This window comes from Phyllostomus discolor, chromosome 6 (assembly GCF_004126475.2).
Source record: "Phyllostomus discolor isolate MPI-MPIP mPhyDis1 chromosome 6, mPhyDis1.pri.v3, whole genome shotgun sequence".
In the NCBI taxonomy this organism is placed as follows: domain Eukaryota; kingdom Metazoa; phylum Chordata; class Mammalia; order Chiroptera; family Phyllostomidae; genus Phyllostomus; species Phyllostomus discolor.
Window position 1 is genome coordinate 158,952,823 of NC_040908.2, and position 11,584 is coordinate 158,964,406.

Genomic DNA, 11,584 nt, shown 5'->3' on the forward strand with positions numbered 1-11,584 from the left:
AGCCCATACAGCCTGGACGACTTTACTCTGTCTTTCTGGCTCAGTCTGAATATCTGGAGTCTGAATCTTCTTGTGCTTCCTAAAGAAAATTCTAGCACTTCTGTGTCCGACTTAGAACAGCATCAAAGCCTGGCAGGTGTTTTCAGGACACCTACATTAAGTTTGTTGCTGAGTCTCTGCTAGCAGGACTGTGTGTCTTCGAAGCACAGCAAGAATACAAGGCGATTTCAGCCTGCTTCTGTGGCCCAAACCAGTTTTGTTCACTCTCCACTCACCCTCTTCCCTCCAACTTCTTATGGGACAAAATAACTGTGTGTTTAAGATTCTACATAATGCAATCCATCTGTGAACCTACGTAACTGCTTCCATACAGCTCCAGTGTTTTTCTTTTCCCAAGAGCAGTCACAGGGCACAAGTTCAGATTCAGAAGGTCCTCCATCGAACTATTTAATATTTGTATTGTTTGTCACACCACCAAAAGCCCCTTCCTGATTTCAGAAGTTGTCCTTTTAAGTCTGTCCATCTATTACCTATTGTCTCTCTGGCTATCACTACTATCTATCTATTATCTATCTATCTATCTATCTATCTATCTATCTATCTATCTATTATCTATCTATCTATCTACCATCTATTTATCTATATATCTATCATCTATCTCTTTATGTATCTACCTATTACCTATCTATCAATGAGCTATCCATCCATCTATCACCTGTCTGTCATCCACCGTCTGTCTGTCTCACTTTATGTGTTTGATCCAGGTCTTCTCTGGCCCAGAATATGGCTAATGCCCTAAAAGGAAATATCATCACATATGAAGAAACCTACAAAGTACCTGCCAAAAGCTTTACTGGTTTCTGAGAGCTTGCAGAAATCTCCATGCACCACAGGCCTGCCTTTCTGAGAGTGCCCTGACTCAGTGAGATGAAAGTCAGCTCACCTCTCCATGTCTAGACCTCCCTGAGTTCTAAACCGCCCCATTTCTGTAAGAGCTACTTCATTTTTATCAACAGATAAAATCTGTATCATGTCTTCTTTTTCTTGTTATTTTTCCACAAATGTGATTTTTATCACAAGCTACTCCATCCATCCAAAAGTAAAAATGTTTTACCATTTTATAAGCCCTTTCTCCTATGTTTTCCTAACTTTTGATCTGAAACATTTTTATTGTTTATCCTATTACAGTTGCCTTAATTTTCTCTCTTTGCTCCACTCCTCTCAGCTTACAACTTACTCCCTCAGTCAGTCTCCACTCTGTTGTCCATGCCCGTGGATCACTCATACATGTTCTTTGACTAATCCTTTCCCCTTTATTCTGCCATCCCCCTTTTCTCCTCTTATAGCAGTCAGTCTGTACGATGTCTCCTTGTCTCTGGTTCTGTTTTGCTCATAAGTTTATTTTGTTCACTGGACTCCAGTTATAAATGAGATCATATGGTATTTCTCTTTCACTGACTAGCATATTCCACTTAGCATAATAGTTTCTAGTCCCATGTATGCTTTTGTAAAATGTTTTAAACTTAACAGAAGAGATTTGAGAACAATACAAATTTCAAAATACGTAACTAACATACATGTCTCACATTTCATGTAGGAAGATAGCTTGGTTGTAGTTCAACTTTGATCCCCTTTAAATTTGAAGAAAGTATCTATTTGCAGGTTAATATTATGTTTGAAAAGGCATTTGACAAAAAGAAGGGAAGTTGGAGCTCTTTTCCACATATTGACCTTTTTGCTGCATCTTTCACATCCTTATTCCTTAGGCTATAAATCAGTGGGTTTAGCAAGGGGATCACCAAAGTATAAAACACAGCAGAGACCTTCTCCTGTTCCAGGGAATACTGAGAACTTGGCTGCATGTAACTAAATGTTACAGACCCGAAGAGTAAGGTCACAGCAGTCAGGTGGGAGGCACAAGTGGAGAAGGCTTTGCACCTCCCCTCAGCTGAGTGAATTCTCCGGATGGCAATGATGATGCGGGAATAAGAGACCATGATGATGATGAAAGTGAACACTGCAATAATCCCAGAAAAGATCAAAAGCAGCATCTCATTGTTACGTGCATCAGAGCAAGAGAGCTTGAGAAGAGGGGGGATGTCACAGAAGTAATGGTTCACAATGTTTGGACCACAGAAGTCCAGTTGGAGCAGCCCTATTGTGTGTGTCAGTGCGTTAATGAGCCCTCCTAAGTAAGATGCCAAGACCATTTGAATACAAACTCTTTGGGTCATGATGGCTGTATACAGCAAGGGATTAGCTATTGCTACATAACGGTCATAAGCCATCATAGACAGGAGGATACCTTCTGTGGTTACATACACCACAAAAAAGAAACTCTGTAGAACACAGCCAGAAAATGTGCTGGACTTGTGTTTTGATAAGAAATTGACCAGCATCTTAGGGGCAAAGACAGTAGAATAGCAGATATCACAAAAAGAGAGGTTGCTGAGAAAGAAGTACATTGGAGTATGAAGCTGAGCATTCACCCTGATCAAGGCAATCATCCCCCAATTACCCACCAGGGTCATGAAATAAATAAGGGTGAAAAACAAAAAGAGAGGAATCTGCAAATTAGGATCTTCAGTCAAACCCACCAGAAGGAATTCCTTCACACCTGTGTGATTCCGACCTGCCATGCTTGCAGGTTTAGTCAGCTGTTTAGTTGCAGAACAAAATAGTATCACTAAGATGAAAAAGAAATGATGATTTCCTCCATGATCCAGTATCCATAATAGCAAGGAACATTTGGGTTTAGCCTGTAGTTAGAGGAAGAGAAGAAATTAACTTTAAGCAGTGGACTTTCTGTGTACTGGATAACCCATCTATAATGATTAACCCCACTGAAAATAGAGTTATTTTATTCCTCGTTTCTCAGTTTGCACAACATGAAATTGGGATGAAGAAATTCTTAGATCACGAAAGTATTAATATTTGAAACCGATATTCACATTCTGATATGCCTTGTGCCAGACCTCTGGTTCATTCTACGGTGTTTACAAGTCCTCTGATGAAATGAACTACAAACTGAATGACATTCTGTGACAGCAATATTTTTGTTTTCCTGTGCCTGAACTCTTCCTGTTTTTCATACCCAGCTTACTTATGAAACCAACTTTCACAGTATTCAACCCTCTCCTTTACAAATCTCAAGCATCAAAACTTTTTTTGCATCACCTTCTGCTTGGAAGATCAATGACTGTGCTCTCTAAAGAGTTGAGACAGGAAAAGGGCTAGAGCAACCTTTTTATTTGCTATTTACTAGTAAGGCCAATCAAAACATAGCAGTGTATTTTAACTCAAAAATTATTCCTTTTGCTATTTGCATCACTTCACTCTCACATCTTTGGTTTTCTTCAGGATTAAAACAATAAAGCCAGAAACCAAAAGGAAGAGAAGCAAACTGTTACCATGAGGTAACAAAATTATCTCGATCATGACATAACTATATCAGATATGTTCTGCTTTCAAAAAGGTAGGCTTCAACATAGTTTCACTTCGTTTTTGATATGACAGAATACTAATGCAACAATATTTATGGTTAAATAGCAATAAATTTATTAACGCATACCTTCATACTTCCTGTCAAGTATATTAATTAGTAATCTGTGCCAAAAAATAATATGTTTGCTAGAGATGAATCCATGAATAAAAAGAATGTCATGCGTTCAAAGAGCTTATATTTTATTAAGAAAACAGAAGCTTTTTGATATACTGCCCACCATGATAAGTACTGTGAAGAAGAGTCAAGAATGGGATGGTAAATAGTAGAAATGGTAGATACTCTACCATATAGTGTATAACTTTCCTATTGCTACTATAACAAGTCATCAAAAATTAGTGGCTTAAAATAACAACCATGCTTCTTATGCAGAGAACTGTGTTAGGCATCAGACACCTCAGGAAGGATGTATGAGTTGTGCTCTCATGGAAATGGAAGTCCACTGAGGTCAGGATTTGGGTGAGTTTGGGATGTTATCTTCAGGGTACTTTTAAATCAAAACCAAAATATTTATTCTGTAAGTATATAAGCTCACCCCTCACAAGCTGGGATATTAATATATATGTATTGTTTATATAAAATCCTGTTTCTATTTTTGATGGGTGGATTTGGGAAGCACAACAAATCCAAATTTAACTGTATCCTAGGAAAAGAGGGAATAACTTATTGAAAGTGGCAAGAATTTTTTTCTGTTTTTTAATGAAACATTTTTAATTCTTTGAAGAATCCTGTGTAATAAAACTGGAATGTAAAAATACAGAGCCCAGAAATAAGCTCAATTTTAAAAAATGAACATGAAGGGAAATTTGTGTGATTCTTAATGACACAATTTTTCTTCTCCCAGGCTCCCTAATGTAGTGGGAACACCACATCATGGGACGATATTAGAACTAGGCAAGATTGAGTTCCAATATAATTCTGCCCTTCATCTGCTATATATTTTGCCTCTCTACAACAAGTCATTTAAAACGTAACACAAGAGAGTTCATATAATTTTCTCATTGATTGTTTAGAGAAAAAAGGGAAAAATTGGGGTTCTTGTCAATTGACCTACCATAGATTTCACATAATATATGTGAACTGACATAATGTTGATGGACAAGACTCCACAACACCAGGACACATGAGAAACAGACAGGACTTCAAAAAGTTGGTAGTACGATGTCTAGTAACAGCTTTATCTATCAAGCTCATATAGAGACTATAAATAGAGAAAGCATTACCAAGGATCAAGGTATAATTTCTCTTATGCTGTTGGAATGACAGCTAGAACTCAGATTCATTCTGTCACTAAATGCTGGGCTTTGATACTCCTCCATGTAATCTCCCTGATAAAATAAGAGGCTGCTTTAGAATACTGGTAAGCATGAGAATTCTCTTAGGGAAACAAATACCCAAATCACATTTTAAGGGTGTGAGAGTATGCTCAAATGCAGTTTTTCCAACTTTCAGATTAGTATCTTGAAATGCCTGAATGAAAAATGTATTTATTTAAAACATGTGAAATTCATTTGTTGTCATTCATTTTTGATTTACAACTCCAAAAAGACATTTGAAAACACAGAATAATGAGTGATCAAGGACACAGTTGCTGATAAATATGTTGGTGAGAGAAACCATAAAGCGTACAGCATTTATCATTGTAGTGAAAAGTGAACCCAAGCAAATGCCTATCAAGAGAGCTAATGGTTGTCAATATAATGATCTTACTATAGTGCAGGCACATAGTCATTAACCCAACTTGAATATGGTATATGGTCTCATGCAGCTTTGTCCACAAAATATTGTTATGTTAACATAATATTTATAAATAAATTTATTTTAACATATATTATATATCCTTTACTGCTCATAGTATTGCTCATGTAATTTTGAAGTATTGTATATGAATAAATATATAACTGATTGTTATATGAAGTATGTTATGTGTATGTAAACTTATAAGTACATAAACTTATACTTTAAAATAATATATAATAATGAAAAGTAATATATACTGAGTGGTTTATGATTATTATTGTCTACAAGATGAAAAAAACAAATGACAAACAGAAAATTTAACAAACTAATCACACATAAAATATTTAAAAACCCACTATCAATAACAAATTTGACATACTGAGAAATCCCAAACTACATAGCTTAGACAGTCTGACTTAAAAACAAAGCATGCTGATTTGTAGACTATTTTACCCGAGTTGTAGTGGGAAGAAGTAACAGCTGGTTGTGGCAAAACCAGTCTTGTGCTCAAGGAACAAGTGTCTGTGTGCACACCCAGGTTTGTTACCAATAGGGCACAGTCTGGGGGATTGAAAATAATTCATAAAATGTCACTAGTGGAATCATAAAATAAAACAAGATGTAAAAGGTTCCCAAAAACTATTATCATGTAGGATTGGAATGAAATCATTTTCCTTGTAATATGCTAAAATGCATTACACTTCTCAGATATCCCATTTTTCACAGAATATCTGAAATTTGCCATAAATACGCAAGTAGCTTTGGACTCTGTATAAACCAACTATTAAATACATAAAATGCAGACATTCTTACATACACACATATTAAATAGAGATATTTTGGAAAAATTTTGCCCTTTTCACAAAATAAGAACATATGAAAAAAAAAGCCGCAGACTAGGAAATTTTCTGGCTTTTTGGGAATCATAATAGCTGGTAACAAATTTTTGCAATGTGGAGATAACAGGAAATATCAAAAGCCAAAATAGACCCACATCATCACCTCCTAAACATACTCACAACTCAGAAAAGGCAAGAGTAAGCAGAGTATCTAGAGAAGACCACATTATCATGATTCTTTAAAGGGCTTATCACTGAGGGTAGAGATTTTTATGTCTGCTTTCTTTTCTTTTGGTGACACAACCTGTGTCTCTTGGTGTAGATGAAATCTCAGATGTCCACAGGCTGGATCATTAGCACCTTCTCAGGTGTCTTGGGACTGGGGCTAATCAGAGTAGCAGGTCCTCTCAATAGTTATTCAGTGGTTGCCTCTGTTTTCACTTGAATAAAATGTACCCCTTTTTGAAATCAAACAATTTTAAACAAGAACATGCTTCCTAAAAGTCAAACATCTTAGGTAATGCACAATACAGAGACTAAATGCCATTGCAAGAATTACAGAAATGTGTTCCAATCCCATGCATGTTGCTCAGACAAATGTTTGGATGTTCTGATGATGAAATAAGTGAAGCTGTGTTCTTTGTTTTACAGTGGGGACATTCATGCATGCTGTGGCTACCTCACTGATCAATTGTAAAATTCACATAAATTATGTATGACATCATGCTCTAAATATTTTAACAATCATTCACATTAAAGTGCTATGAGTATACACACACATAGAATTAGTTGAATTGTATGCTCTCCTTTGGGAGAATTTATATAAAATGTATGTTCTCCCTCTGTCTAATAATTCAATAAGTGTCATGGATCTGTGGACATTGTGGAAATTTTGCATGTATTTCACATAGGTTTACTAGCTTTTTATATAATTTTATATTTAGCTCTCTTGAATCATACAAATAATGTAAAAGTCTGTGTGTTTGGAAAGTATTGTAGATGGTTTTGTATAGTTCTGCTCTTAATTCAATAGCATGTCTTGGGTATTTTAGCATAATAGTAGAATAAATTCTAATATAGGCAGATAAAGTGTGAAATCTTGGGTCAATCCAAATATAGTACCAAATTTAAAGAATTATGACATTATTATATGGTTGTGAAGATACTGATAAAACATGAACATGTCTTTAGGTACAAAATGAAAGATATTACCATATCATAAGAGACAAAACTTCATTAGAACTAATCGCAAAATACCAGTATCTCCATAACTTATAAGTTATGGAGAGACTTCTCCAGCATATGTAACAGTGTTTGCAGCCAAAAAAGTTCTCAATTAATACTTCCTTCCTATCTTCCTCTTTATGCCATCAATGTGGCAAATATGATCTCATCTCTGTCAAAAAAATATTTTTATTACAGTGAAAAAATTCATAAATGTATTCCTTTGAAGGTAAATATTCTTTAAATATGATCTGCAAATTATTTGTCTGATCACACTAGACAAGTTGGCGTTATTCAACTCATTCCATTCACTCACTTGCCCCACCCCCAATGCTCAATGTCAATGAAATAAACGTGCAAAGTTATCCCATAGACTTTATTCATGACCTCAATTAAATGCACATAATTTTGTAAAGGAAACACCAGTTTTATTTTATTTTTAAAAGGATTTTTTAAATTTATTTTGAAAGAGAGGGGAAGGGAAGGAGAAAGAGAGAGAGAGAAAAATCTATGTGTGGTTGCCTCTCATGTGGCCACCACTGGGGACATGGCCCACAACCCAGGTATGTGTCCTGACTGGGCATTGAATCAGCAATCCTTTGGTTGACAGCTCACGCTCATCCACTGAGCTACACCAGCCAGGGCAAGGAAACACCAGTTGTAGTATTTTAACTTTGTGTATTATTTTTATGACTGAAACATAATACAGCTTCTCAGCAACCTGTCTCCTCATAGAAGCAGAAAAATAAATCTAATATAATTAGATTACATGTAATTACAATTACAATTACATGTAATTGTCATAAATATTTTCCCTTCTAACTTCTTCTCAAGTGTGGTTTATTTTAAAATAAAATAATTGAAACATATTTTCAACTTTAATTTTATATTTATTTTATTAAAATAATGTGTTAATTGTCTCTGTTCATGGATACCATCAGAGTAGATCTTAGAAATAAATAGAAATTGGGGTGATAATGCAGAACAAAATGAATGAAGTCACATGTGAGATGTTCTTCCCAAATTATGATTCTGACTTATGTTCAGGCAGTGACTTCCCTCTAATGGCTGTATTTGCCTAATGGTCAAAGAAACAGGGCTGAGCAACATGAGTGATTCCAACCCAAGAAAAATTTTGCCTCTGAAGAGAACTTTGGCAATATTTTGATACATTTTGGTTGTCATAAGTAGGTGGATTGCTACTGGCAGCTACTGAGGAGAATCAAGGGATAGTGCTAAACACCCTAAAATGTACAGGGTGAGCTTCTCTTCACTATACCTGAACCCCCAAGAAAGAAGTATTGGCCCAAAATGTCAATTGTGCTGCTTTTACAGGTTCAAAGTTAGATAAACTCATAACAACTTATGGTTTTCAAGTACATTGTGGTTTACTTATTTTAAACTAACTTATCTTGGAAAATGAAAAAAGAACTCTTACATTAAATAGGCCCCTATTAAAAAAGCCTATGTGCTTCCTCACATCAAGTGATGCTCCCTACTCAATGGAGAATGACTAAAAGTCAGCTCACTTGACAATATTCTCTTCAAATTTTTTTAAACATAGAGGACACTAAAATTAAAAGAATGATTCAAAATAATCTATATGCGAGGTGTTATATAGGTATTGAAAAATGAACCAATATATATCCCTTGCTGCCAAGGAACTTATAGTATGAGCACACTGACAGACAAGTCACCATATACATTCAATACAACATGATAAATAATATTATAATAAATCAATGTGCAAAGCTAACTGGAGAGTAAAGATTATTATTTATTTTAGTTCAGGAATGTTTCAGAATAGTATAATTTCCAAGGGAACATGAGAGAGGACAAAAACATTTTGAAAGAGTGAGGTTGGAAAATTATCTTTATTGTTGGAGATAAATTCAAAAGAGTTGACACATCAGCACAGTCCTGATAATGAAATTGGAAGAGCAGGCCATGCCTTAAAGTTTGTTCAGTGACTTAAGGTTTCATTCATCTGAAAATCCAGTTTCATTCTAATTGGTTTTTGAGGGCATCGTTTACATCCTTGTTTCTGAAACTGTAGATGATTGGGTTGAACATGGGGAAAACAACCATATAAAACACTGCCACTATCTTACCACTGTTTAGAGAGTAGCTGGTGGTGGGACGTAAGTAGGTGAACAGGAGTGATCCATAGAATAAGGTGACTGCCATGAGATGGGAAGCACAGGTGGAGAATGTTCTGCTTCGGCCACCTGAGGGCTTGATGCTCAAAACGGTGATGAGGATACACACATGAGAGATGAATATGACCACAAAAGTGCTAGTCTGGATGAAGCCACACAAGACAAAGAGCAGAAGCTCACTGACATGGGTGTCTGCACATGATAAAGCCAGGAGAGGTGGGATATCACAGAAAAAATGGTTGACAACATTGGAGCCACAAAATGGCAGTGTGAATGTGAGGCACACATGCACCACGGAAGTCACACTTCCACTGAAGTACGCCAGCACAATGAAGCAGGCACAGACTCTCCTGGACATAAGTGTAGGGTAGCTCAGTGGCTTACAGATGGCTACATAGCGGTCATATGCTATTGCTGCCAGGATAAGGCACTCAGCATCAGCAAAACAACCAAAGAGAAACATCTGTAGTGCACAGCCATAGGGAGAGATGGTTCTCCTGGGTGTTAAGAAATTCACCAGCATTTTAGGAGTGATTGCTGTGGAGTAGCTGGTGTCTAAGAAAAACAAGTTGCTGAGGAAATAATACATGGGGGTTTGTAAGCTTGAAGTGATGTTAACTAGGATTATTAAGCCCATATTTCCCACCACAGTTAGTGTATATATGATGAGAAATAACAAGAATAAAATGACTCTGAGAGGTAGATAATCTTTGAATCCAACAAGTAGGAACTCAGTTGGCATGCTATAATTAGTTTTCGACATCTTTCTTTTCTTGTTTTTCTCATCCAGGATAGATGGTGTCAACATACATGACTTCACTTGAGTGACCAATGAACCCAAAATATCTTTACTGACCCTTCTAAAGAAACAAACAGAAGGATAATAAAATCATAGTCATGGCACTTTTCATGACCTATTTGATTTGTTTTCATTTTCATCATATCCTTTACAGAGGTAATTGTTGATACCTGAGGATGTTTTCAGAGGTGGTGTTTTGAGATGTTGTAACTCTTCAGAAGCTGTGTGCATCAAGAGGTGAATTTGCTCCTTACAACCTGGAAGGGAAGGAGTGTGGCTCAGTTGAAAAGACCTGCTAGAATTAAGAGGACCGACAAAATTCTTAGAGGCAAATCTCAAGTTTTTCAATGCTAAAGTCATATTCTTCCATGTGAAATAATGTAGGGTTGAGAGAAACCCTAGGAAAAAAGAGAGCTCACCTGTAAACTAGATAATTCTACAGAAGAATATCTGTGATCTTGGAAGATAGTTTAGCATACCAGTTAAAAGCTCAGTTGTTATGGAAGAGTTCACTGGGTTAAAATCTTAGCTTTGATACTTACTGATCATGTGACCATAAAGTTATTTAACAACTCTTTGATGGTTAGAGGAAAAATCAGCAAATAGTCATAGAGCATTTATATAACTGGTACATAACAAATGCTAATGGGACCATTTCTAAAATAGAACTTATGTAAACAAATAAACTGACCTTTGAATTTCCTTTTAATTACTTATCCAGTAGCTTGAAATAGTAAGTCTGTTTTCTTAAACTTTATCTAATCTCTGGTATTGAGGATACACAATCTGACTTCCGTATAAAAACAGCCTTTGAGGTTTTGTTCATGTGTTGTGTGCAAATGCATTGCTTAACATCAATATATTTTAAAATGTGCTTATATTTCTTCCTCTCTGTAGTATGTCTGTTTCCTGTAGGGGACCAGTTTGTTTCAGTCTGGCAAAAGTGACTCAGCTCTGTATGGAAAACCTTCGGAAGCAAAGTGGTAGGCAGGAGCCAGACCTTCAAACTGAGTTTTCCTGTGGGAATCGGGCCTAGAAAATGCATACAGATTGTTATGGCTTGCTCTTGCTAAGCTCCATCACCCTGGCCTAAAACAGCAAATGTGTATCCTCTATCTTCAAGGTAATGCCCAAAGCCTGTGTGAATTCCCCCAAGGACAGAGCTAATCAGCTCACTGCCATTCCCCTCTGCATGTTATTTTCATTTCCTTGATTGTACCTAAAATGTAGACAACAATGTGCTCTGCAATAGATAATAAATCTTTCTCTGATGGAAGCCCCAAGAAAAACAATAAAAGCGTCTCTAGGCAAGGGTCAGGGC

General features: G+C 36.2%; 2 protein-coding genes across 2 annotated transcripts; both read right to left on the bottom strand.

Annotated features, from left to right (window-relative positions):
- Positions 1 to 1,584: 1,584 nt before the first annotated feature.
- LOC114490182 (olfactory receptor 1052-like) lies at positions 1,585 to 2,639 on the bottom strand. Its single transcript, XM_028504108.2, has one exon. It carries the CDS (start codon positions 2,637 to 2,639, stop codon positions 1,653 to 1,655), a length of 987 nt encoding a protein of 328 aa, XP_028359909.1. The 3' UTR covers positions 1,585 to 1,652.
- Positions 2,640 to 9,306: 6,667 nt separating this feature from the next.
- Positions 9,307 to 10,227, bottom strand: LOC114490183 (olfactory receptor 5AS1-like). Its single transcript, XM_028504110.1, has one exon. It carries the CDS (start codon positions 10,225 to 10,227, stop codon positions 9,307 to 9,309), a length of 921 nt encoding a protein of 306 aa, XP_028359911.1.
- Between the last annotated feature and the right edge of the window lie 1,357 nt (positions 10,228 to 11,584).